The following is a 25,296-nucleotide window of genomic DNA, read 5'->3' as shown; positions in this document are numbered from 1 at the left end:
GCAGTCCAGCTCTTTTTTCCTTAGCCCAGGTGAGACGCTTTTCGCGCTGTTTCTTGGTCAACAGTGGCTTGACACGAGGTATGCGGCAGTTGAAACCCATGTCTTTCAAGCGTCTCTTGGTGGTGGATCTTGAAGCCCTGACTCCAGCAGCTGTCCACTCCTTGTGAATCTCCCCCACATTTTTGAATGGGTTTTTTTTCACAATCTTGACTAGGGCGCGGTGATCCCTATCGCTTGTACACTTTTTCTGACCACAGTTTTTCCTTCCCTTTGCCTCTCTATTAATGTGTTTGGACACAGAGCTCTGAGAACAGCCAGCCTCTTCTGCAATAACCTTTTGTGTCTTTCCCTCCTTGTGCAATGTGTCGATGGTCGCCTTTTGGACAGCTGTCAAATCTGAAGTCTTCCCCATGTTTGTGTAGGCTTCAGAACTGGACTGAGAGACCATTTAAAGCCCTTTGCAGGTGTTTTGAGTTAATCAGCTGATTAGTTTGTGGCACCAGGTGTCTTCAAAATGTAACCCTTACACAATATTCTAATTTTGTGACACAAGGAATTTTGGATTTTCATTTGTTGCCACTTCAAATCATCAAAATTAAATGAAATAAACATTTGAATGCATCAGTCTGTGTGCAATGAATAAATATAATGTACAAGTTACACCTTTTGAATGCAATTACTGAAATAAATCAAGTTTTTCAAAATATTCTAATTTACTGACTTTTACCTGTATGGAATTTTATCAGATGACATCTAGTGTCCTTTGGTACTTCAGATTATCACAGGTGTCTTTGAGCATGGTTACATGCACACAATAACACAATTTCGTTTAAAACATGTACATGTTTGCAAGAAGAACGATTTCCCTAATAATCCTGTTTACATGGACACATCTGAAATACGGCTACTGATGAGACTTTAGATAAATTCCGAAAATCGTCAATCTAAAAAAAAACGTTTGACCACAGTGGCCATGTTATTTTTGCAAAACCTTTTTGATTGTGAGTTGGGCCATACAAAGTTTGTATGTGAAAACTAATTCTAATATGCATACTTTGTTTTTCCAAACTCACTTTACTCGTGCATAAGAGGGAGTCTTGCGTTACTGGTGCTGGCACATGCTCAGATCACACAGCTAGAATGCCGATTGAAGGTGTTTACATGCCCTAATCATTCCAAAGATTGCTCAGAAAACCAGATGTTTTAGTCGGCGTATGCTTGCTTAGATTTGGACCGTACGCCGATTTAAGATAAGCAGAGTAAGGTGTTTACATGACTATTTCCATACTTGGCCTACTGCCATAATCAGTTTAATATCGAATTATTTGTGTGCATGTAAATGTATTCATGAATTATCTCTTGCCCTCTGTGTGGCCTTATCACATGTAAAATATATACATTAATCGAATAAGATGTTTTTAAAATAACAAATAAAATGACAACGCTGTAAAACATCCTAAATATAAACCATCAATTTAGTGAATGCCATTAGTGTTTAATATGAGGTTTTCAGAAAATATCCTTTGTATTTCTTTTACACCCTTTTTATTTTTTATTTTACTATGTCTTTGTAAATGTATTGAGGCCAAACTGGTGACAGTTGTGAAAAAATACAGTAGTTGGAAAAGTTTGCGGAGTTAATTGAAAATAATGCAATTGTTGATTAGAATCTTTTTTCATTAATTAGGCTGTTTTCTCTTGAACCATAGTCTATCCACTAGAAACTCATGTACGATATGGACACAGATATAAAACAATGTATACTATATATGAATAAAAAAGGTTTTAGTTCAAGTATAAATTACCAAAGTTACCATAGATTGCCATAGATTACCTGTTAATTACCAAAATTACAGAGGATTCCAGTGTGTTTGGTAAAATACTGGTAGCTTTGCAACCCTAAATAAACACACACACATGCTCTCACAGGAACACATCTCTTTCACTGACACACATATCCAGATGGGTACAGCAGATTACATCATACAGCCCAAGCGTACAACCCCAGTCAGTCAGGCACATCGTATCGTCCCCTACCTATCTCTGTGGTTTACGTTTTATCTCAATAAATTATTCAACTCACTGGACCTAGCCTTCTTCATTTTAAGTTCTCTGTCAGGCCTGTGAAGTGACAGTCTACAGAGGACTACACTATTCTGTCCTTATGTTGTCTGTCTGTGTGTTGTATACCTAGCTTGCTATTTCCACTGTTTCCCCCCCAAATGTCACATTTCTGATTCGTGACCTCTAACCCTTTCCCAGATGAGGTACATTGTTTGAATATTTAATTCCCCTGCCCTTCTGCCCTCACACACTCCTCTAGTTGACCTTTGACCTCTCCTGCCAATAACTGATTTGTCTATTGGTCGCTGGGATCTTGCATGTTTCTGTGCATTGTTGTTTTTCCAGCCTTATCCCTTTTGGCATCGCCCTTCTTATTTTAAATGTAATTTAAACATTCTGTTGAAGGAATGAATCCCTTAGTTGTCTCTGTACTGTACTGTGCTCTCTCCTTTCCTCTGCTGTTGTCCAGTGGTATGGTTCCCTTGGGAGTATGTGCTCATCCTTGTTGTTGTCCCATGGAATGGGTCCCCTGGCACACAGTGCATTCCTACCCTGCATTCCACTCACCCCATGACCCCCGGTGACCTCAATGATGTCCTCACTGCCCCTCCTCTCTGGGTGGCCATGCAGCTGTCAGCTGTCAATCACTCTGCTGGTGGTGACATCACTGCTCAGGGATGGACACATCTGTGTGTTTAGCAACATCTGAAAGTAAACTGTTATATTTCTTCAAAATGTTATATTTTTTATTCTCATTCTGGTAGTAAGTGAGAAAAGTATGTGACAACATAAAGGAGAGACAGCTGGATGTGATCTCAGCTGTGATCTGAAGTTATGAGCAAACATAAGTTATATATGATCGTGACCATTTTGAACATCTTCTATACGGTTGGACAACATGCAGTACCAGAGCAACACAGCAGATGATGGTAGACACACTGATCAAGCTGAGTGTCCCTCACACAGATTTATGTAACTGTCTTTACTTTTTTCTCTAAAAAGGAATCATTTTTTAGCTTTGATTTTTACGGGGGGGGTACTTGATGAGTTGGTTATGAAAGTGACCTGTGTTACCTTGTTCTTATGTGTCCAATGTCCATAGCCTGAGGCACAGCACAGCCTCTGTTCTCATGTGTTAGTTCTCTGAATAGAACAACTGACTGTCTGTCTGTCTGTCTCTCTGCCTGTGACCTTTGGAACCCCCAATGAACCTCACTGGAACCTCAAGGAATCACCAGTTAATAATAGGAAATGATACCATTATGGAATGATACTAGTATTAGATATAGTACTGATGCTGCTGACACATGATGGCTTCTTCTCCATCATTGTCTCCAGATCAGAGCGCCTGTAATTAGGCCATGGTGCAGTATCCATATTGACCTGCAGAGGGAGACATTGAGTCAGTGCAGAAACAGCACAAATGTGGAAAGATATGGACAGAGTACTTTCTGTCATTAGCCTCTCTCTCCTATTGAGAGCTTTGTAGAAAAACACCCATACCTTTGGGCTGTTTACCAAACCAATATGCCTACAGATCAATAAAATGACATTAAAAAAACATGAACAGTTACTCTCTGCTGTGAGTCGAATGATATGGGATCATCATCTCCCAGCATCACAGGAACAAACTGTCCAGTTCACTGTAATCCTGCAGATGGGCTTTCTGTTAGACATTGTCCTGAGCTTTCGCTAATAGACCTTATTCAGATAAAGGTAGTTTAAAAAGCACAGAAATGTGCCAATTCACAGTGTGCTTCTCATCTGGTCACCACTACTCCCGAGTGGCGCAGTGGTCTAAGGCACTGCATCGCAGTGCTAGCTGTGCCACTAGAGATCCTGGTTCGTATCCAGGCTCTGTCGTAGCCGGCCGCGACCGGGAGACCCATGGGGCGGCGCACAATTGGCCCAGCGTCGTCCAGGGTAGGGGAGGGAATGGCCGGCAGGGATGTAGCTCAGTAGAGCATGGTGTTTGCAACGCCAGGGTTGTGGGTTCGATTCCCACGGGGGGCCAGTATGAATAATATAATGTATGCACTAACTGTAAGTCGCTCTGGATAAGAGCGTCTGCTAAATGACGTAAATGTCTGGTGTCTTCTGAGGGGAGGCATCAGTGACAGCCAGTCCTCTCCCTGCAACAGCAAGGTATAGGACAGAGAGTTGCTGAAACCTGTTATGTCATATGTGTCCTATCCATTGTCACTATCTGCACACTGTGGAATCTCAGAGAGCAAGTCTTTGGAACAATAGCAGTATTTGTGATTTGGCATGAGATGGACAAGGGATTTAAATGTTGGTAATGGGCAGATCAAGTGTCTTCTCAATAAGGTCTTTGGCCAAAGAGTGGTGGATTACAAATGTATCTGAAGGAAAGAAGAGAAAGGGCATCAGGGGAGACAGGGACTGAGGATCCATTTGGCCCCTCTGAGGTCAGACTGGTGCCACCTCTGGTCTGACCCTGACCTTAGTCTGACCTGGAAGGAATGAGGGAGGGAGGGAGGGAGGGGGGTGTTATGATAAACTATGCAATGGACTCACTTTTCTGTCTGACAATTATTGGTTTTGACATCACATCTGTCCTTATCTGAAGTGGGGACCAGCAGACATACTCAGATTATTGACACATTCATTCTACTGAGTGCCTCGGCAATAGCTTTCTGTCTCTTCTCCAAAGGAAAGATTATTGCCTATTTGAATGCTCTCTCTGTGCATTACAGTGACATAATCCTCTAAGAGAAAATTACGTCATCCCTTCCGGGACTCTTTTTACCACCCCAACCAATTGAGCTGAAACCAATTTAAATGTATTCTATTGGCTCTGCCAGTTCCAGAAACCGCCTTATCTTGCTTCGGTTGGTTGAAGTGTAACCGGTGCGCTGTGGTGATTGGTGTCAACTGCACATCTGTCTGTGCGTCCGACCGTGAAAAGAATACAGGTGGAGATGACTAGCGGGTAATTTGGTTTTGACATTTATAGACGGTTTGCATTTCTGTAGAAATACGTTCAAAATCCATGATATACACAGATGAATTTAGAAAAATCCGAAAAATAACACAGCATTTGATCATAAACCATATTTAGGCCTGAACATTTAAGGACCCACTCTGCACAACAAAACATTAAATGGTGAAATATGTTCAAGAAAAAACTGAATATTTGGGATATACATAGCTTTATTGTGTGTGTGTTAGTAATAGGTGAGTTTTGAACTGTGAATGACGCAGTTCTCTTACTGGACACCAGAGGGGGAGGATGTTTCACTGTAGCCTACAATATGAGGCTATAGAAGTTATTAGTCCTTCTCTGATTTCCATACATGTCGGGTCTAACATTGAATGTGAGTGTAATTTTAATGTGTCAATGTAAAAAAAAATCACGACTGTGCCCTCATGAGTGTGTGCGCGCGCTCCCATGCATGATCAATAAATTGTATAGCCCGGCGTGCGTGAGTGGGCGCGTGAGAGCTACGAGATTGTTGCTTTAAGACCCAGCACCTTTTCATCCGAGGGAGGGAGGAGAATGAGGAGAGGGAGAAAGACTGGGGTTGTCTATGGTGAGGTGTAACGTCGCTCGCGCCCAGTGCCATCGTTTACATGTGTGAGAAGGGAGAGGAAAGGGGGTTGCTGGCTGGCAACCGGATTTTCACGGCGATACGACTTTTAACGGCGAGATGCTCCGATGGGGTAAATGGGAATTATGTATTTTTTGCTTTCGATGATGATAAGGGTGAGATAAGATAATGAATACAACATTGGTATCTGACATTTAATTAATGTTGTGAGATAGAGTTGTGCATGATCTGCCAGCTGTTTATGAGGAGGGGGATGGAGAGGGGGCGAGGCGGTTTGGTGTAAACGCCTAACATTCGGTATAACGGGATGCTTCATTGCCTACAATATAATTGAGACATTTAAGAAGAATGCACAATCTTTCATTTGTGCGTGTAGCCTTTATTTCGTTTGCCGAATAATTTGCATAGAGGCCATCGGAAGGAAATCGGATGGGAGGAGGCAATAGGCTACATAGCCTAAATACATGACATATTCTGTTTAATTTTTTTCACGTCGCTTTTCTGTTGTGACAGTGGTTTTAATTTATTAGGCCTAACATAGACCCTTCTCGCTAAATATATTTTCAGATTGTAGCATACATAGTGTGAGACAGAGGTTATTGTGAGACAGAGATATATTCCCTACTACAGACTACACATAGTCCATAATTACAATGATGACAATTTAAATTCATATACATTATGAGACTGCCCCGCATAAATACATGTCTGTCTGTCTATCTCTGTAGGCTATTAAGGGCTACATCCGGCTCGCTTATTTTACCCATGATCCCCCTACTGAACGAGATGGCCAGGCTAAGGCTACAGCGTAACCCTCCATGACTCTAGTTTCCGTATATAACGCGCATCCATGATTAGCATTATGACTAATAGGCTGTATGGACAGATAAGAGCAGAGACGGATGGATACATAGCTTCAGACAGACGTGTGCAACGGAGTAGGTTGCCGTGGAGGCTGGACAGAATGAATGCAATAGGCTCCTATATGTATTATCATGATTAGTCATTGTGGTGGATTAGAGATAGGTGTGTGTGTGTTTATTTGCTGTCCAATGAATGTGTGAAGTGTGTGTGTGTGTGTGTGTGTGTGTTTGTGTGCATGTGTGTGTGTATTTTGGAAAATATTGGTAGTGGAGGTTGATTAGACAGAATTTTTTTTCATCAAGTCAAATGCTTACAATGTGCAATACCTAAGCTACAGTAGTCGTCTTAATTATCTGGACTGCTCTGTAAACAGCTGCTCCCAACTGGCTATGACAGATTTTATTTAGTAATTTCATCTGGTTTTGTGTCTGTACTGGCCACCCCATCATCTCACCTGGTCCACCCACATCTCAGAGAAGGGGTTCTCCACTTCCTCCTCTTTCGGCCTGGATTGTCTTTATGATGTCGGTTACTAACAAACTGTTCTCTAAAATCTGTGGCATTATTAGATGCAAGTATGAGGCTCTTTCATCTTGTCAATTACAATGATATAAGGTGTTTTAGGGACCCTCCTATGCCATATGATGGGATTGAGAGCCTTGAGAGTTGAATTGAAAAACTGTATAATTTCTCTTCTTGTTTTCTATCACCTTTTTCTCTCTTTTCCAGCTGCTTCTCTCATCTGTCTGAAGACCACCCTGGGGCGTCCGAGGCCCTCCACTACACCTGCCCTCCCTCTTGCCCCTTCCCTAAACCCTTAGACATCCCCCATGGACTCCTCCTAACTTTGGGAACCTAACTGCACCCCACCCAAAGACACACACCGCACCCCAAATGTACCTCACAATTACCTAGGCTCTGTCACTCAGCCAGACTCACTGAGACAACCAATCAGTTGCTATTAGGACAAGCAGAGAGCCAATCAGGTGTTTGCCAGACACAGCAGAGCTATTCCTGTGGGAGCAATACATCCAACGGAGCTAATTAGGTGAAGCCAGGAAGTAGAGATGAGGAAGTAGCAAGGTACAGAGTGACAAGCCGTTAACCAACCAAACACAGGCTTGTTAATGATGACTGTGACGTCTTATTCATAGAGAGGAGAGGTACAGAGGAGAGAGAAGAGTAACAGAGTGCCACCTTTCTGCTTGCCTGTCTACCAACCTCTCTCACGTAGTAACAGGAGAAAAGGACAAGGACACAAACAAAAGAGAGAGAGAGACCAAGGGCCAAAGCTAGGCAGAGAGAAAAAGAGAGAGAGAGAGAGACAAAAGAGAACAAAGTGCCAACACACCTTACCTCAGACAAACATACACACTTCCAAACATTCCGTGGGCCCCTTGAAGCAAATTCTCCCGGAACACTCCCACACTCTCTCCACCGACACCCACTAACTCTCAGCTAACACCCCACACACTCCAGTCCTCTCCCACACACTCTCCGGCCTCAAGATGATGTGCGAGGTGATGCCAACCATCTCTGAGGATGGGCGTGGCGGGAGTGGAGGAGGGCCTTCCTCTCCGGGAGGGAGTGGCGGGGGAATGGGAGGCGGTATGGGAGGCATGGGGGGTGGGTACGGGGGCAGAGGGGAGCCCCGGGGCGGAGGTGATGAGGGGGGCAGCACGGGGAACCTGGAGTCTCTGATGGTGAACATGCTGACTGAGAGGGAGAAGCTGCTGGACAGCCTGAGGGAGACCCAGGACAGTCTGGGGACGGCCCAGCTTCGCCTTCGAGACCTGGGCCATGAGAAAGACTCCCTCTCGAGACAGCTGTCCATCGCCCTGCCACAGGTACACACAGGGGGAGGGAGGGTGTGTCTGTGTGCGCGTTCGTGCGTTCGTGCTTGCGTGTGCACTTGCGTATGTGACTGCCTGTGTGTGTGTGTTTCTGTGTGTGCATCCGTGTGTGCATGCTTGAGTTTTTTGTGTGTGTGCGTCGTATGTGTGTTTACATGGTAAGTGTGAGATCTGGAAAAAGAATCTATAGAGACCTTCTTGTTGCCTTGCTACAAACACAATGTGAGTGTGAAAAAGAGAGAGTGAGTGTATACAGTGTGTTCGGAAAGTATTCAGACCCCTTGACTTTGTACACATTTTGTTACGTTACAGCCTTATTCTAAAATGGATTAAATAAAAAAATGTCCTCATCAATCTACACACAATACCCCATAATGACAAAGTGAAAACAGATTTATTTTTGCAATAAAAAATAAAAAACAGAAATACCTTACTTACACCTGTCTATATAAGGTCCCACAGTTGACAGTGCATCTCAGAGCAAAAACCAAGCCATGAGGTCGAAGGAATTGTCCGTAGAGCTCCGAGACAGGATTGTGTTGAGGCACAGATCTGGGGAAGGGTACCAAAACATTTCTGCAGCATTGAAGGTCCCCAAGAACACAGTGGCCTCTATCATTCTTAAATGGAAGAAGTTTGGAACCACCAAGACTCTTCCTAGAGCTGGCCGCCCGGCCAAACTGAGCAATCGGGGGAGAAGGGCCTTGGTCAGGGAGGTGACCAAGAACCCGATGGTCACTCTGACAGAGCTCCAGAGTTCCTCTGTGGAGATGGGAGAACCTTCCAGAAGGACTACAATCTCTGCAGCACTCCACCAATCAGGCCTTTATGGAAGAGTGGCCAGACGGAAGCTACTCCTCAGTAAAAGGCACATGACAGCCCGCTTGGAGTTTGCCAAAAGGCACCTAAAGGACTCTCAGACCATGAGAAACAAGATTCTCTGGACTGATAAAACCAAGATTGAACTCTTTGGCCTGAATGCCAAGCGTCACATCTGGAGGAAACCTGGCACCATCCCTACGGTGAAGCATGGTGGTTGCAGCATCATGCTGTGGGGATGTTTTTCAGTGGCATGGACTGGGAGACTAGTCAGGATTGAGGGAAAGATGAACGGAGCAAAGTACATAGAGATCCTTGATGAAACCCTGCTCCAGAGCGCTCAAGACCTCAGAATGGGGCAAAGGTTCACCTTCCAACAGGACAACGACCCTAACCACACAGCCAAGACTATGCAGGAGTAGCTTCGGGACAAGTCTCTGAATGTCCTTGAGTGGCCCAGCCAGAGCCCGGACTTGAACCCGATCAAACATCTCTGGAGAGACCTGAAAATAGCTGTCCAGCGACACTCCCCATCCAACCTGACAGAGCTTGAGAGGATCTGCAGAGAAGAATGGGAGAAACTCCCAAAATACAGGTGTGCCAAGCTTGTAGTGTCATACCCAAGAAGACTCGAGGCTGTAATCGCTGCCAAAGGTGCTTCAACAAAGTGCTGAGTAAAGGGTCTGAATACTTATGTAAATGTGATATTTCAGTTTTTTATTTTTAATAAATTTGCTGAAATTGATAAAAACCTGTTTTTGCTTTGTCATTATGGGGTATTGTGTGTAGATTGATGAGGGAAAAAAACAATTTTTTGTTTTTTTTTGTTTTTTTGAGAACTCTGTTTATTAAGTTTTACACACACACAGACAAGACAAAGCAATATAAATAATATACTCAACTAGACAAAAATACAAATAATACATATAAAAAAAAAATAATAACTTTAAAGATACCATACTTTAGACAAGTTAAACACACCAGGCAGAAGGCTACAAAAGGTTAAAGGGCAATCTATAGTATAGGGACAGAGCAAATACCTCACCATTGTTCCTGTAAACAGTTAAGGGATGGGGTGGAGAAATGCAACCACTCACAGACAGTCAAGGCCACAGACCAATCATCCACTGGACCAAAAATAAAAAGTTACAATGCTTTAAAAATAAAAAATGAATATTGATAATTTTATGTAGGCGTGAACAGAATTAAAAAAATTAAAATAACTGGGAAAAACAAGCTCACACCTTAGTCTCTGCCCGGGCGAGATGAACAGGGCATCCGCAGGTCACAATCAATAAGGACATCAACCTTAATGCCCCCCACCCCCACCCCAGAAAAAAAACACAGAGAAATGCTCATCCAACCCCTAAGTCACAGGGAGGTCAAATACAGACTTATTTTGGTTTTAATAGGAATGCTATCAGAGGATGGACTGTTTAAAGTAAGACCGGAATGGAGCCCAAGCCTCATTAAACAGTTTGGGGTTCCCACGTGAATTGAATTTAATTTTTTCTAGTTTCAGAGAGCACAACACATCTCTCACCCAATATTTATAAGATGGGGGAGCTGCCATCTTCCAGTTCTGTAGTATTAGCCGTCTAGCTAAAAGAGTTGTATAAGCAACAGTGTCCGACTGGATTCTTGACAGGGGGGTGCTTATGGGCAGTACTCCAAAAAGGGCTGTAAGGGGGAGAGGGATCTATAACAGTGTTATATATATCAGAGAAACATTTAAATATTAATTCCCAGAAACCTGACAGTTTATGACAGCCCCAGAACATATGTAACAGTGTGGCGGGTTCAATTTTACATCTGACACAGGTAGGATCAAAATCAGAGAATATTCTTCCAAGTCTGGCCCCAGACCAGTGGATACGGTGAACCACCTTGAATTGAATGAGGCTGTGTCTAGTGCTAAAAGAGGACGAATGCACCCTGCGCAGCACAGATTCCCAGGTGTCTTCCCCAAGTTCCTCCCCAAATCCTTTTCCCATCGAGTCTTTAAAGGCACCAAAGAAGGGTTCTGTAAGTCATGAATGATTGCATATACATCTGAAATTGCGCCCTAGGAAGCTTGTTCAGCTCCAGGATGCTCTCTATAGCTGTATTCACAGGCCTATGGGGAAATTCAGGTGTGTTAGCTCTGACAAAGTTCCTAGTCTGGAGATAGCGGAAAAAGTGGGATTGGGGGAGGTTGAACCTTTCCTGTAGCTGAGCAAAAGAGGCAAATGTATCATCAAAGAATAATTGGGCTAGTGAGGAGAGGCCTAGTGAGTGCCAGATGTCAAAAGCCCCATCATTCAAAGATGGAGGAAATAAAATGTTCTGATTGATTGGGCCTGATAGAGAAAAGCCTCGGAGGCCAAAGGCTAAGCGGAACTGATTCCAAATTTTAAGAGACTGCTTTACAATTGGGTTGACACACCTTTTGCCAAGGGACACTGGGAGAGACGAGCACAACACAGAAGAAAGTGCAGCAGGTTTACACGATTCAGACTCCATCTGGACCCAGATTGGTCTAGGGCCAGTAGGATCAGTCTGCAGCCAGTACAGAAGGGCTCTGAAATTTGCAGCCCAATAGTATGTCTGAAAATTTGGTAGAGCTAAACCCCCAATGACTTAGGCTTCTGTAAATGTTTTCTACCAATCCGTGGTACCTTGCCATCCCAAATAAAATGCATGAATGTTTGATCCAGTGAAATAAAAAAAGATTTTGGAATAAAAATGGGTAGACATTGAAATAAATATAGAAATTTGGGCAACACACTCATTTTAATGACATTAATCCTTCCGATAAGAGAAAGAGGTAGCGCTTTCCAAAAAGCAAAAGATTGTTTCAAACTGTCTGCTAGAGCAACCAAGTTTTCCTGAAACAGATTTGAATATTTCCTTGTCACTTTGACTCCCAAGTAGGTGAATTGATCCCGGACAATCCTAAACTGAGAGCTTGTAAAAGAGCACTTTAAAGCAGCCTTGTTTACAGGAAAAAGCTCACTCTTGCCTAGATTCAGCTTGTACCCTGAGATTGATCCAAACTTTTTAAGAACAGATAAGGCGCGTGGCAATGAGGTATCAGGGTTAGAGATAAACAAAAGGAGGTCATCCGCATATAGCGAGACTTTCTGCTCTGAGCCCGTCCGGATTATTCCTTGAATGGCATCATTAGAGCGTAATGCAATGGCGAGAGGTTCGATTGCCAAAGCAAACAACAAGGGGGAGAGTGGACAGCCCTGTCTGGATCCGCGGTGCAAGGGAAAATAGTCAGAGGACAAGTTGTTAGTCCGTACCGAAGCCATGGGGGAAAAATAAAGAATCTTTATCCACGCAATGAATTTGGGGCCAAAGCCAAATCTATAAAGGGTGGCTGTTAGGTAATCCCACTCAACGCGGTCAAACGCTTTTCTGCATCAAGTGAGACCACCACCTCTGGGTCCTCCGACGCAGGGGAGTACAGTATATTCATAAGGCGCCTAATATTGAAAAACAAATGCCTATTTCTCACAAAGCCAGTCTGGTCAGAGTGTATTACTTGATGCAGCGAGCCTTCCATACGGATGGCTAAAAGCTTGGCTAGGATTTTGTAATCACAGTTTAAAAGCGAGATTGGGCGAAAGGATCCACATTCCAGAAGGTCTTTGTTTTTCTTTAATAGTAATGAAATTGAAGCTTGATAAAGACTAGGCGGTAGCTTTGAGGTATTAAGGCACTCTGCAAATAGTCGAAACAAGAATGGGCAAAGCAGACCAGAAAACGTCCTGTAAAATTCGGTTGGAAAACCATCCGGACCCGGTGATTTACCGCTTTTCATTGCGGACACTGCTGTTGCAATCTCCTCAGGTGTAAATTCTTCTTCTAGATAGTCATGGGTGTCTGTATCAATTGAAGGCATATTCAGGCCATTAAAGAAGGAATCAATCAGCAAAGGGTCTTGAGGGGATTCAGAGGTGTATAGCGCAGAATAAAATTGTTTGAATTGATCATTGATCTCTTTATGTATAACTGTGGTGGCACCAGACGGGGTCCTTATTTGTGGGATTAAACGTGAGGCCTCAGATTTACGGATCTGATGTGCAAGGAGTTTACTGGCCTTGTCGCCTTGTTCATACACTCTGTACCGAGCTCGCAAGAGTAGCTGTTCAGCTTGCCTGGTAGAAAGCTCATCAAATTCAGATTGGAGTAGTTGGCGCTCTTTATGCAGATCAGAGGAAGGAACCGTGGCATACTTCTCATCCAATGTGGCTATGGATTCGCTCAGGTCCCGAAGTCGCTGAGAGCGAACTCTGTTTTGGTTGGCTGTATAAGAAATAATTTGGCCACGTAGGTATGCTTTGAGAGACTCCCATATGGTAGAGCAGGACATACCTGGTGTTGAATTAGTTTCTAGGAATAAGGTGATTTCAGAAGAAATGAAATTGACAAACTCCTTATCTGAGAGTAAAATGGGGTTAAGACGCCATTGATAACACATAGGAGGTCGCTGGGGAAACTCTAGTTCAAGCACTAATGGAGAATGGTCCGAAATAACAATACTCTTGTAAGTACACTGCCGAAGGTTAGGCAAAAGTTTTTTGTCCAAAAAGAAGTAATCAATCCGGGAGTATGTTTGATGAACATGAGAATAAAAGGAATACTGTCTATCTGTAGGATGTAGGAAACGCCAGGCCTCAAACATGGCATATTTCTGAAGAAAGGCTTGAATAAGTAGGGCACATTTAGATGGGCCTGTAGTTGTTCGTGAGGACTTGTCAAGAACTGGGGACATTTTGCAGTTGAAATCCCCCCCTAAAATCAATAAATGAGAGTCTAAATTGGGTATAGCAGACAAAAAGGAAGAAATGAAACTTGTGTCATCCCAATTGGGAGCATAAACACTAGCCAAAACAAGAGGGGTAGAAAACAGTTTACCGGTTACTATGACGTATCGTCCCTTAGGATCAGCGATAACCTCAGAAGCTACAAAGGGAGTGACTTTATCAACCAAAATGGCAGCCCCTCTTGATTTACTATGAAAGTTAGAGTGGAACAAAAAAAAACACAATTTAATCAAATTTAGAATAAGGCTGTAATGTAACAAAATGTGGAAAAAGTCAAGGGGTCTGAATACTTTCCGAATTTACTGTAGCTATCTCTGTATTGTCACGTGTAATTGCACTCCATATGTTTCAGTAGCTGTGTCCCTGAGATAATGTACAGTCATTGCTAAATGGTAGTTTATGCTCAGACTTTAACATTATGGTTATGGTTTTATGTGGCTTCTCTTATCCATCTACTGGACATACCAATGAGCTGTTCAGTTTTGTACTGAGTTGTTACATCTGTACTTAGCTGTTCCGTTATGTTCTTGTCTGTTCTAGTTGGGATGTGGTTGTTCCTGCTCATACTGACCACTTCTGGTGCATATTGAGCAGGGCTGTGGCTGAATCATGACTTAGACATGATGACAGACTGTTACATATTATTGGCGGTTCCATTCGATTGAGTAAAGGACCTCTATAATACCTTTGCCAATATTAGCCCACATCCTTATGCCCGTGGAGTAATCATTCTAGTGTGACTGACTCCACTGAACATGCGAAGAGGACTCCATCTTGGATTTCTGACAGGCAGTCTCCCTGGATGCCTAAGTGGAGTGATGCGGTTTATTTTGTTAGAACCCATATATTCTCTAAATTATTGGAAGGAATAACAGATGTGATAGGGCAGTGTGTTCTCATCGAGAATGACTGGACATTAAAGGGCCATATTACCTCACTGAGAGGGGGATCAATATGGTGCACACATCTGCAGACACACACATACACAAATGACGCGAGCAGCACAGACCACTGTGATAGATTCAACACTAGCGCTAGCAGCACAGAGCGCTGTGATAGATTCAACACTAGCGCTAGCAGCCTGGTAGATCAACACTAGCACTAGCAGCACAGAGCGCCAGATAGATTCAACACTAGCGCTAGCAGCACAGAGCGCTGTGATAGATTCAACACTAGCGCTAGCAGCACAGAGCGCTGTGATAGATTCAACACTAGCGCTAGCAGCACAGAGCGCTGTGATAGATTCAACACTACCAGGGTTCATTGAGTGCGTCTGCTCAGAGTGTGGCACCACTGCCTAGAGAGAGAGGAGAGGGAGAGTGGAGAGAGAGACAGTTTGATGGAGAGAGATGGATGCAGAGTGAGAATAAGAGAATGGTACAGAGATACAACTGGTGGTATGAAACACACACACAGACTAACAAATCAGGCCAATTTGCATATTGCTGCATACTAATGATGGAGCTACTGGCGTCTATTCTTAGGTATTCTGGGTTATCACATGGAGAGATAGAGATGGATGAAGGATTGTGAGGATGAGAGCAGAGTAGGCCTAGTGAGAGGATGAGAGGGAGAGATGGAGGCTCGGTACAGTCGAGAGACACCTTGAGGTAGTTTATGATCACATTGTGTCTTGGACTGGGGAGGGCGAGTGAGATAGGGAGATAGAGAGAGAAAGCATAGAATTTTGGGATATTGGTGCCAAAAGCTGTCTCAAACCATTTTCAGCTAGAATCAATCCCAGAATTTGAAGTTCCTATGGGTCTGCCGTGTGCCATCTGTACATGGCTCTCCCATTTCTCCTGTCTCCTGTTTCCATTTTCTCCTTTCTTCTGTTTCCCTTTTCTCCTCAGTCTCCTCTATCAGTAGTTACCACTGATGTGTACACTGACAGCCCAGTCCCTAATATTACTACCAGTCCACTGAACACAACAATCAACAGTGTTATGTTATAATGCTCCAGGGCATGTAGAATTACACCATATACTGTAAGAGCTGGACTAAGCACCACTGCCTCTCAGTGGCTTGTGGGAACGCCAGTCTTCACATGCTCCAGGACACAGGCGGTTGCATGCTTTTCCTTACTGTGACACTGATAGTGAATGTGTGTCATGGCTTGATCACGCACGGGTAAAGTCCATCTAAGCCAAGATGGCCGACAGGACAGAGGATGGTACAGTGGCATATGTGGCTATATGTCAGCCTAGCGTGCACAACATCGCTGGCCACGCCACAACAGAATGCTCATGAGGTGTTCACTGGTGTGTTATGAACAACCCAGGCCAGGCCAGGAACATAGACATTATCTGCTCCCAGATATACATAGTTGGAAACTCAACGTCATACTATAGTCGACTCAGTGATGAGTTTTTATGTAAGGTGGCACTGTTAATGGTGTTTGTGTGTCGCGGGGGGGGGGGGTCAGTGGAGGCTGGTGGGAGGAGCTATAGGAGGACAGGCTCATTGTAATGGCTGGAATGGAATAAATGGAACGGAGTCAAACGTGGTTTCCATATCTTTGTGTATGATACCATTCCATTTATTCCATTCCAGCCAATACAATGACCTCCTATAGCTCCTCCCACCAGCCTCCACTGGTGTGTGTGTGTGTGTGTGTGTGTGTGTCACACCAGTGTGTCACAGGTCTGTAATTAAAGGCTTGTTTGGTATTTACATGTTTGGTATTTCTTGTTGAAGTGTTTTTGTTCTTAATTTTATCTTGTTGAGCTGTTCATGTTTGTAATTGTGCTGTATGTATGTGTGTTAATGTACTGTATATGATTATGGCTTCATGCAGTGTATTGTGAGTAACGCCGCCCCCTTGTGTCTCTGCAGGAGTTTGCAGTGCTGACCAAAGAGCTGAATGTCTGCCGGGAGCAGCTGCTGGAGAGAGAGGAGGAGATAGCAGAACTCAAAGCAGAGAGGAACAACACACGGGTTAGTCAATCTGTTTCTGTGTGTGTGTGTGTGTGTGTGTGTGTGTGTGTGTGTGTGTGTGTGTATGCGTGTGTGTGTGTGTAGAATTGTGGGCTTGAGTGTATGTCTTTGTGTCTATTGATGTGTGCATGTCTATTCATGCATGCATATGTTTACGCTTGAGTATGTCTGTATACCTATATGTTATACAGTTCAGTTCATGTAGATCAGATCCTTATTCCAAGTGTCCCCTGCTCTCTGTGTGTCTAGCTGCTGCTGGAGCATCTGGAGTGCCTGGTGTCTCGTCATGAGCGCAGTCTGAGGATGACAGTGGTGAAGAGGCAGGCCCAGTCTCCAGCCGGGGTCTCCAGCGAGGTGGAGGTCCTCAAGGCCCTCAAGTCCCTGTTCGAACATCACAAAGCTCTGGACGAGAAGGTGTGTGTGCATGTATGTGTGTGTGTGTGTGAGTGTGTGTGTGTTGCAAAGGGCTGGACAAGAAGGTTAGTCTGGGTGCTAAATGGAGGAGTGAGTGGGCTGGCTCCACAGGATTTCTTCTTAACCTTCTGTACTAACATCCACCTCTCTCTCCCCTTCCCTCCCACTCTCTTTCTCTCTTTCCGCTATCTCGTCTTTCTCTCCCCCTTTGTCTGTCTGGGACTTCCTTAGGTGCGAGAGAGGTTACGTGTGGCTCTGGAGCGAGTGACTGTTTTAGAGGAAGAGCTGGAGTCCTCCTCAAATGAGGTGAGTTATCCTCCTCTACTCATTCTCCTTTTCCTCTCCACAGATAAAGCATATTTTCTAAACCTTTCTGTTCTCCATCTCTACCTAGTGCCATTCCTTAAGAGACCAAATCAAAAGACGACAACAAGGCTTGGAAAATGGGAAAGAGGTGAGGGGATTTATGCTTTATTGGCTGAAGTAAATGTTGAAGTATTAGTGTCACGTGCTGCATATATAGTTTGCTTGGAGTTTAAGGAGTGACATCACATTTCCATCTTTACATGATCTTGTCTTTTCCTTGTCATTTTCCTCTCCTTCTTCCTTTTACAGCGGCTGCCCAATGGACCCTCCTCCATCCTGGATGATGGAGAGATTGACAGAGAGAGACAGAGAGAAACAGAGATAGAGCGGCAGAGAGCAGAGCTGGCCCAGCTGAAAGAAAGACTGGCCCTCATGTGCAGACAGGTGAGTGACAAATAGAGATAGAGAGAACTATTTATGTAATGTATTACACAGTTTTAGACATACTTACACCAGACTTACATGTGTTTTAAGGAATATGACTTTCATAGATGTGATACTGACCCAGATAGTGGCTTCTTGTGTGTAACTACAGTGAGGGAAAAAAGTATTTGATCCCCTGCTGATTTTGTACGTTTGCCCACTGACAAAGAAATGATCAGTCTATAATTTTAATGGTGGGTTTATTTGAACAGTGAGAGACAGAATAACAACAAAAAAATCCAGAAAAACGCATGTCAAAAATGTTATAAATTGATTTGCATTTCAATGAGGGAAATAAGTATTTGACCCCTCTGCAAAACATGACTTAGTACTTGGTGGTAAAACCCTTGTTGGCAATCACAGAGGTCAGACGTTTCTTGTAGTTGGCCACCAGGTTTGCACACATCTCAGGGGGGATTTTGTTCCACTCCTCTTTGCAGAACTTCTCCAAGTCATTAAGGTTTCGAGGCTGATGTTTGGCAACTCGAACCTTCAGCTCCCTCCACAGATTTTCTATTAGATTAAGGTCTGTAGACTGGCTAGGCCACTCCAGGACCTTAATGTGCTTCTTCTTGAGCCACTCCTTTGTTGCCTTGGCCATGTGTTTTGGGTCATTGTCATGCTGGAATACCCATCCACGACCCATTTTCAATGCCCTGGCTGAGGGAAGGAGGTTCTCACCCAAGATTTGACGGTACATGGCCCCGTCCATCGTCCCTTTGATGCGGTGAAGTTATCCTGTCCCCTTAGCAGAAAAACACCCCCAAAGCATAATGTTTCCACCTCCATGTTTGACGATGGGGATGGTGTTCTTGGGGTCATAGGCCGCATTCCTCCTCCTCCAAACACGGCGAGTTGAGTTGATGCCAAAGAGCTCGATTTTGGTCTCAACTGACCACAACACTTTCACCCAGTTCTCCTCTGAATCATTCAGATGTTCATTGGCAAATTTCAGACGGCCCTGTATATGTGCTTTCTTGAGCAGGGGGACCTTGCGGGCGCTGCAGGATTTCAGTCCTTCACAGCGTAGTGTGTTACCAATTGTTTTCTTGGTGACTATGGTCCCAGCTGCCTTGAGATCATTGACAAGATCCTCCCGTGTAGTTCTGGGCTGATTCCTCACCGTTCTCATGATCATTGCAACTCCACGAGGTGAGATCTTGCATGGAGCCCCAGGCCGAGGGAGATTGACAGTTATTTTGTGTTTCTTCCATTGGCGATGGTCTTGTAGCCCATTCCAGCCTTGTAGGTCTACAATCTTGTCCCTGACATCCTTGGAGAGCTCTTTAGTCTTGGCCATGGTGGAGAGTTTGGAATCTGATTGATTGATTGCTTCTGTGGACAGGTGTCTTTTATACAGGTAACAAGCTGAGATTAGGAGCACTCCCTTTAAGAGTGTGCTCCTAATCTCAGCTCGTTACCTGTATAAAAGACACCTGGGAGCCAGAAATCTTTCTGATTGAGAGGGGGTCAAATACTTATTTCCCTCATTAAAATGCAAATCAATTTATAACATTTTTGACATGTGTTTTTCTGGATTTTGTTGTTGTTATTCTGTCTCTCACTGTTCAAATAAACCTACCATTAAAATGATAGACTGATAATTTCTTTGTCAGTGGGCAAACGTACAAAATCAGCAGGGGATCAAATACTTTTTTCCCTCACTGTATTATGTCACCCTCCAGGTTGGGGAGATCGAGGAACAGCTGACTGCAGCTAGGAGGGAGGTGACCAAGTCAGAGGAAGCCAATCAGAAACTGCAGAGGGATGTGAAGGAGGTGAGCCCTACTTCCCAATTGGTTGAAAATACACGTGTGTCAGCATCTCATTGTGCTAGAGAGAAGATATTTATGTCTATTTTCCCTACTCTCCTAGAGAAATGTAACAGTTTCCTATGGCAACAGAGACATTTGCATACTTGGCAGCAGTAATTGCTACTGTACTGTACTGTATGTGTGAGACTTGTAGCCATGGCAACAGTATCTCTAGTAAACAGGCAAGTGCATGGAAAGAAGCTGGCGCTGTCACTCACACAGCTGATTGGTGGCCTGGGGACTGGAATTAATTTTGGGGCTAGTGGTCCCAGAGCCACCCAGTCACCACACCCCCAACCTCCTCCTCCACTCCCTTCCTCCTCCCTCCTCCCTCCCTCCTCTCCTTCCCCCTCCTCCTTCCCTCCTCTTCCCCCTCCTCTCCCTTCTCCTCCTCCAGGACTTGTGCAATAACATTTGTCGCTTGGCAGAGACGTGGCTCCTCTGTCAACAACTTCCTTCAACTAACTATTATCATTCTTCAGCTACAGTAATAGTGGTTTAGCCCACAGCGCCAAGTCCCTTTGATCATACCCAACTTTTATGTTATTTTCTCCCTCTCTTTCTGTTTCTCTCTTTTCCTCTGTCTGTCTGTCCCTCCCGCTTTCTCCTCTCTATCAGGCTCTATGTCAGAGAGAGGACATGGAGGAGAGAATAACTACCTTAGAACGCAGGTAAATACCACAGTCTATCCACCCCCCTGAATACACCAAGGAATGTCTCTGGCCATAGGCAATTTTGTCTGTTGTGTTCAGTTGTAAGACATTGCCTAATACATGCGTCTGCTGTATGTCATTGTGCTGTGTGCCTGCAGGTACCTGAGTGCCCAGAGGGAGGCGACGTCTCTCCACGACATTAAAGACAGGCTGGAGAATGACCTGGCCAGTAAAGACTCCCTCTACAGGCAGGTGGGTGAAATTACCTGCTTTCTCCTGGTTGTTTCTGCTAATGGGGAGGATTTGTGTTTTAGTGATGATAAAAGCTCTACATTTTGCGTTCAGGGTTGATCATTATTTTTGTTACTGACTGTGAGGGTCAATTCCTTCTCCTCCTACTCGTCTTCCTCTCCCTTCCTCCTCCTCCTCCTCCTCCTCCTCCTCCTCCTCCTCCTCCTCCTCCTCCTCCTCCTCCTCCTCCTCCTCCTCCTCTCCTGCAGAGTGAGGAGAAGAACAGGCAGCTCCAGGAGCGTCTAGACGATGCCAAGCAGAAGCTGCAGCAGACTCTACAGAGGGCCGAGACGCTGCCTGAGATAGAGGCCCAGCTCGCCCAGAGAGTGGCTGCACTCAACAAGGTACACCACCTCCACTACCTGTGTGTGTGTGTGTGTGCTTGCATGTGTACGTGTGCGCGTGCGTCTGTGTTTGTGTGAGTGCATGCATGCATGCGTGCGTGCGTGCATTCGTGTGTAAATTTGACAGCAAGCTCAAATCAAATAAATATAAAATCAAAATATGAAATAGATAAATACCTGCTACGACCCCTGCATGATAATGGTTATGGCTTCACCACACCATTCATCATACTATAAACCAAAATACTGTTCACATTATAGTTCAGCCTCAGGTGCAGAACAAGTCAAAAGCTGTATGATAATTTATTGCTTGCATCACAAAACTGTCAGTCATAACAAATATGATTGTGAAGGAGATGTAAATATTTCAGTCATCAGCGTAACTTCCCAAAGAACCAATTATGTAGTACTTGTTGAGGCAAGATGGCTGAAATGTCACTCCAAATAAGATTAATGTACACTGACATCAGTGGAGGCTCCTCAGAGGAGGAAGGGGAGGACCATCCTCCTCAGTGAATTTCATAAAAAGAAAAATGGTAAAACATTAAAAAAGTTACCCTTTTTAGATAAAACTATACTAAATATAATCACGTCACCAAATACTTGATTAAAACACACTATTTTGCTATTAGATTCTACAGTAGCCTCAACAACACTCTGTAGGGTAGCACCATGGTGTAGCCGGAGGACAGCTAGCTTCCGTTCTCCTCTGGGTACATTGACTTCAATACAAAACCTAGGAGGCTCATGATTCTCACCCCCTTCCATAGACTTACACAGTAATTATGACAAGAAGGACGTCCTCCAACCTATCAGAGCTCTTGCAGCATGAACTGACATGTTGTCCACCCAATCAAAGGATCAGAGAATGAATCTAGTACTGAAAGCATAAGCTAGCTAGCACTGCAGTGCATAAATGTGGTGAGTAGTTGCCTGGTCACATACAACTGATGTGTTGTGCATTGAAGTCCACAAGCGAAGGGACAAGGTGAGAGGAGGAGAGTGCATAGATGCGAGAAGGAATACAACGTACTTGTGTAGCTGAATACAATACAGCTAGAAAGATGTGTCGGCATCGAGTAATTGTCTCTGGCCCCCTCCCAGTTAGGGGAAGTGACGAGCTCTACAGCAGAGTCTCAGCACTTAATCGCTGGTTGAAAACTGTTTTCTGCCCCTCCCAAAAGATAACATTTGTGGATAATTGGCCCTCTTTCTGGGACTCACCCACAAACAGGACCAAGCCTGACCTGCTGAGGAGTGACGGACTCCATCCTAGCTGGAGGGGTGCTCTCCTCTTATCTACCAACATAGATAGGGCTCTAACTCCTCTAGCCCCACAGTGAAATAGGGTGCAGGCCAGGCAGCAGGCTGTTAGCCAACCTGCCAGCTTAGTGGAGTCTGCCAATAGCACAGTCAGTGTAGTCAGCTCAGCCATACCCATTGAGACTGTGTCTGTGCCTCGACCTAGGTTGGGCAAAACTAAACATGGCGGTGTTCACCCTAGCAATCTTATTAGGATAAAGACCTCCTCCATTCCTGCCATTATTGAAAGAGATCGTGATACCTCACATCTCAAAATAGGGTTACTTAATGTTAGATCCCTCACTTCAAAGGCAGTCATAGTCAATGAACTAATCACTGATCATAATCTCGATGTGATTGGCCTGACTGAAACATGGCTTAAGCCTGATGAATTTGCTGTGTTAAATGAGGCCTCACCTCCTGGTTACACTAGTGACCATATTCCCCGTGCATCCCGCAAAGGCGGAGGTGTTGCTAACATTTACGATAGCAAATTTCAATTTACAAAAAAAAAATGGCGTTTTCATCTTTTGAGCTTCTAGTCATGAAATCTATGCAGCCTACTCAATCACTTTTTATAGCTACTGTTTACAGGCCTCCTGGGCCATATACAGCGTTCCTCTCTGAGTTTCCTGAATTCCTATCAGACCTTGTAGTCATAGCAGATCATATTCTAATTTTTGGTGATTTTAATATTCACATGGAGAAGTCCACAGACCCACTCCAAAAGTCTTTCGGAGCCATTATCGACTCAGTGGGTTTTGTCCAACATGTCTCTGGACCTACTCACTGCCACAGTCATACTCTGGACCTAGTTTTGTCCCATGGAATAAATTTTGTTGATCTTAATGTTTTTCCACAAAATCCTGGACTATCGGACCACCATTTTATTACATTTGCAATCGCAACAAATAATCTGCTCAGACCCCAACCAAGGAGCATCAAAAGTCGTGCTATAAATTCTCAAACAACACAAAAATTCATTGATGCCCTTCCAGACTCCTTCTGCCTACCCAAGGACGTCAGAGGACAAAAATCAGTTAACCACTTAACTGAGGAACTCAATTTAACCTTGCGCAATACCCTAGATGCAGTTGCACCCCTAAAAACGAAAAACATTTGTCATAAGAAACTAGCTCCCTGGTATACAGAAAATACCCGAGCTTTGAAGCAAGCTTCCAGGAAATTGGAACGGAAATGGCGCCACACCAAACTGGAAGTCTTCCGACTAGCTTGGAAAGACAGTACCGTGCAGTACCGAAGAGCCCTCACTGCTGCTCGATCATCCTACTTTTCCAACTTAATTGAGGAAAATAAGAACAATCCAAAATTTCTTTTTGATACTGTTGCAAAGCTAACTAAAAAGCAGCATTCCCCAAGAGAGGATGGCTTTCACTTCAGCAGTGATAAATTCATGAACTTCTTTGAGGAAAAGATCATGACCATTAGAAAGCAAATTACGGACTCCTCTTTGAATCTGCGTATTCCTCCAGGGCTTAGCTGTCCTGGATCTGCACAGACTCGCGAGGGCCTGGGATCGGGAGAGACACTTAAGTGTTTTAGTACTATATCTCTTGACACAATGATGAAAATAATCATGGCCTCTAAACCTTCAAGCTGCATACTGGATCCTATTCCTACTAAACTGCTGAAGGAGCTGCTTCCTGTGCTTGGCCCTCCTATGTTGAACATAATAAACAGCTCTCTATCCACCGGATGTGTACCAAACTCACTAAAAGTGGCAGTGATAAAGCCTCTCTTGAAAAAGCCAAACCTTGACCCGGAAAATATAAAAAACTATCGGCCTATATCGAATCTTCCATTCCTCTCAAAAATTTTAGAAAAAGCTGTTGCGCAGCAACTCACTGCCTTTCTGAAGACAAACAATGTATACGAAATGCTTCAGTCTGGTTTTAGACCCCATCATAGCACTGAGACTGCACTTGTGAAGGTGGTAAATGACCTTTTAATGGCGTCAGACCGAGGCTCTGCATCTGTCCTCGTGCTACTAGACCTTAGTGCTGCCTTTGACACCATCGATCACCACATTCTTTTGGAGAGACTGGAAACCCAAATTGGTCTACACGGACAAGTTCTGGCCTGGTTTAGATCCTACCTGTCGGAAAGATATCAGTTTGTCTCTGTGAATGGTCTGTCCTCCGACAAATCAACTGTACATTTCGGTGTTCCTCAAGGTTCCGTTTTAGGACCACTATTGTTTTCACTATATATTTTACCTCTTGGGGATGTTATTCGAAAACATAATGTTAACTTTCACTGCTATGCGGATGACACACAGCTGTACATTTCAATGAAACATGGTGAAGCCCCCAAAATTGCCCTCGCTAGAAGCCTGTGTTTCAGACATAAGGAAGTGGATGGCTGAAAACTTTTTACTTTTAAACTCGGACAAAACAGAGATGCTTGTTCTAGGTCCCAAGAAACAAAGAGATCTTCTGTTAAATCTGACAATTCATCTAGATGGTTGTAAAGTCGTCTCAAATAAAACTGTGAAGGACCTCGGTGTTACTCTTGACCCTGATCTCTCTTTTTGACGAACATATCAAGACTGTTTCAAGGACAGCTTTTTTCCATCTACGTAACATTGCAAAAATCAGAAATTTTCTGTCCAAAAATGATGCAGAAAAATTAATCCATGCATTTGTTACTTCTAGGTTAGACTACTGCAATGCTCTATTTTCCGGCTACCCGGATAAAGCACTAAATAAACTTCAGTTAGTGCTAAATACGGCTGCTAGAATCCTG

The 25,296-nt window shown here is 44.0% G+C and overlaps 1 protein-coding gene across 2 annotated transcripts in view; it reads left to right on the top strand.

The window, feature by feature from the left end:
• The first annotated feature begins 5,601 nt into the window (after window positions 1-5,601).
• LOC121568639 (liprin-alpha-3-like) overlaps window positions 5,602-25,296 on the top strand; it is a 40,809-nt gene continuing 21,114 nt past the window's right edge. The window contains exons 1-11 of one of the 2 annotated variants that reach the window (XM_045221114.1): window positions 5,602-5,748; window positions 7,230-8,347; window positions 16,822-16,923; window positions 17,173-17,337; window positions 17,569-17,643; window positions 17,732-17,791; window positions 17,953-18,087; window positions 19,812-19,904; window positions 20,559-20,611; window positions 20,752-20,845; window positions 21,094-21,228. In XM_045221114.1, the coding sequence (XP_045077049.1) occupies window positions 8,009-8,347; window positions 16,822-16,923; window positions 17,173-17,337; window positions 17,569-17,643; window positions 17,732-17,791; window positions 17,953-18,087; window positions 19,812-19,904; window positions 20,559-20,611; window positions 20,752-20,845; window positions 21,094-21,228 (1,251 nt within the window). In that variant the 5' untranslated portion in view covers window positions 5,602-5,748; window positions 7,230-8,008. Of the gene's footprint in view, window positions 5,792-7,229; window positions 8,348-16,821; window positions 16,924-17,172; window positions 17,338-17,568; window positions 17,644-17,731; window positions 17,792-17,952; window positions 18,088-19,811; window positions 19,905-20,558; window positions 20,612-20,751; window positions 20,846-21,093; window positions 21,229-25,296 lie in introns of both variants that reach the window. The other variant, XM_045221115.1, reaches the window with a different exon arrangement.

This window comes from Coregonus clupeaformis, chromosome 7, assembly GCF_020615455.1.
Source record: "Coregonus clupeaformis isolate EN_2021a chromosome 7, ASM2061545v1, whole genome shotgun sequence".
NCBI classification, from domain to species: domain Eukaryota; kingdom Metazoa; phylum Chordata; class Actinopteri; order Salmoniformes; family Salmonidae; genus Coregonus; species Coregonus clupeaformis.
This window is presented reverse-complemented; position numbering and strand designations above follow the sequence as displayed.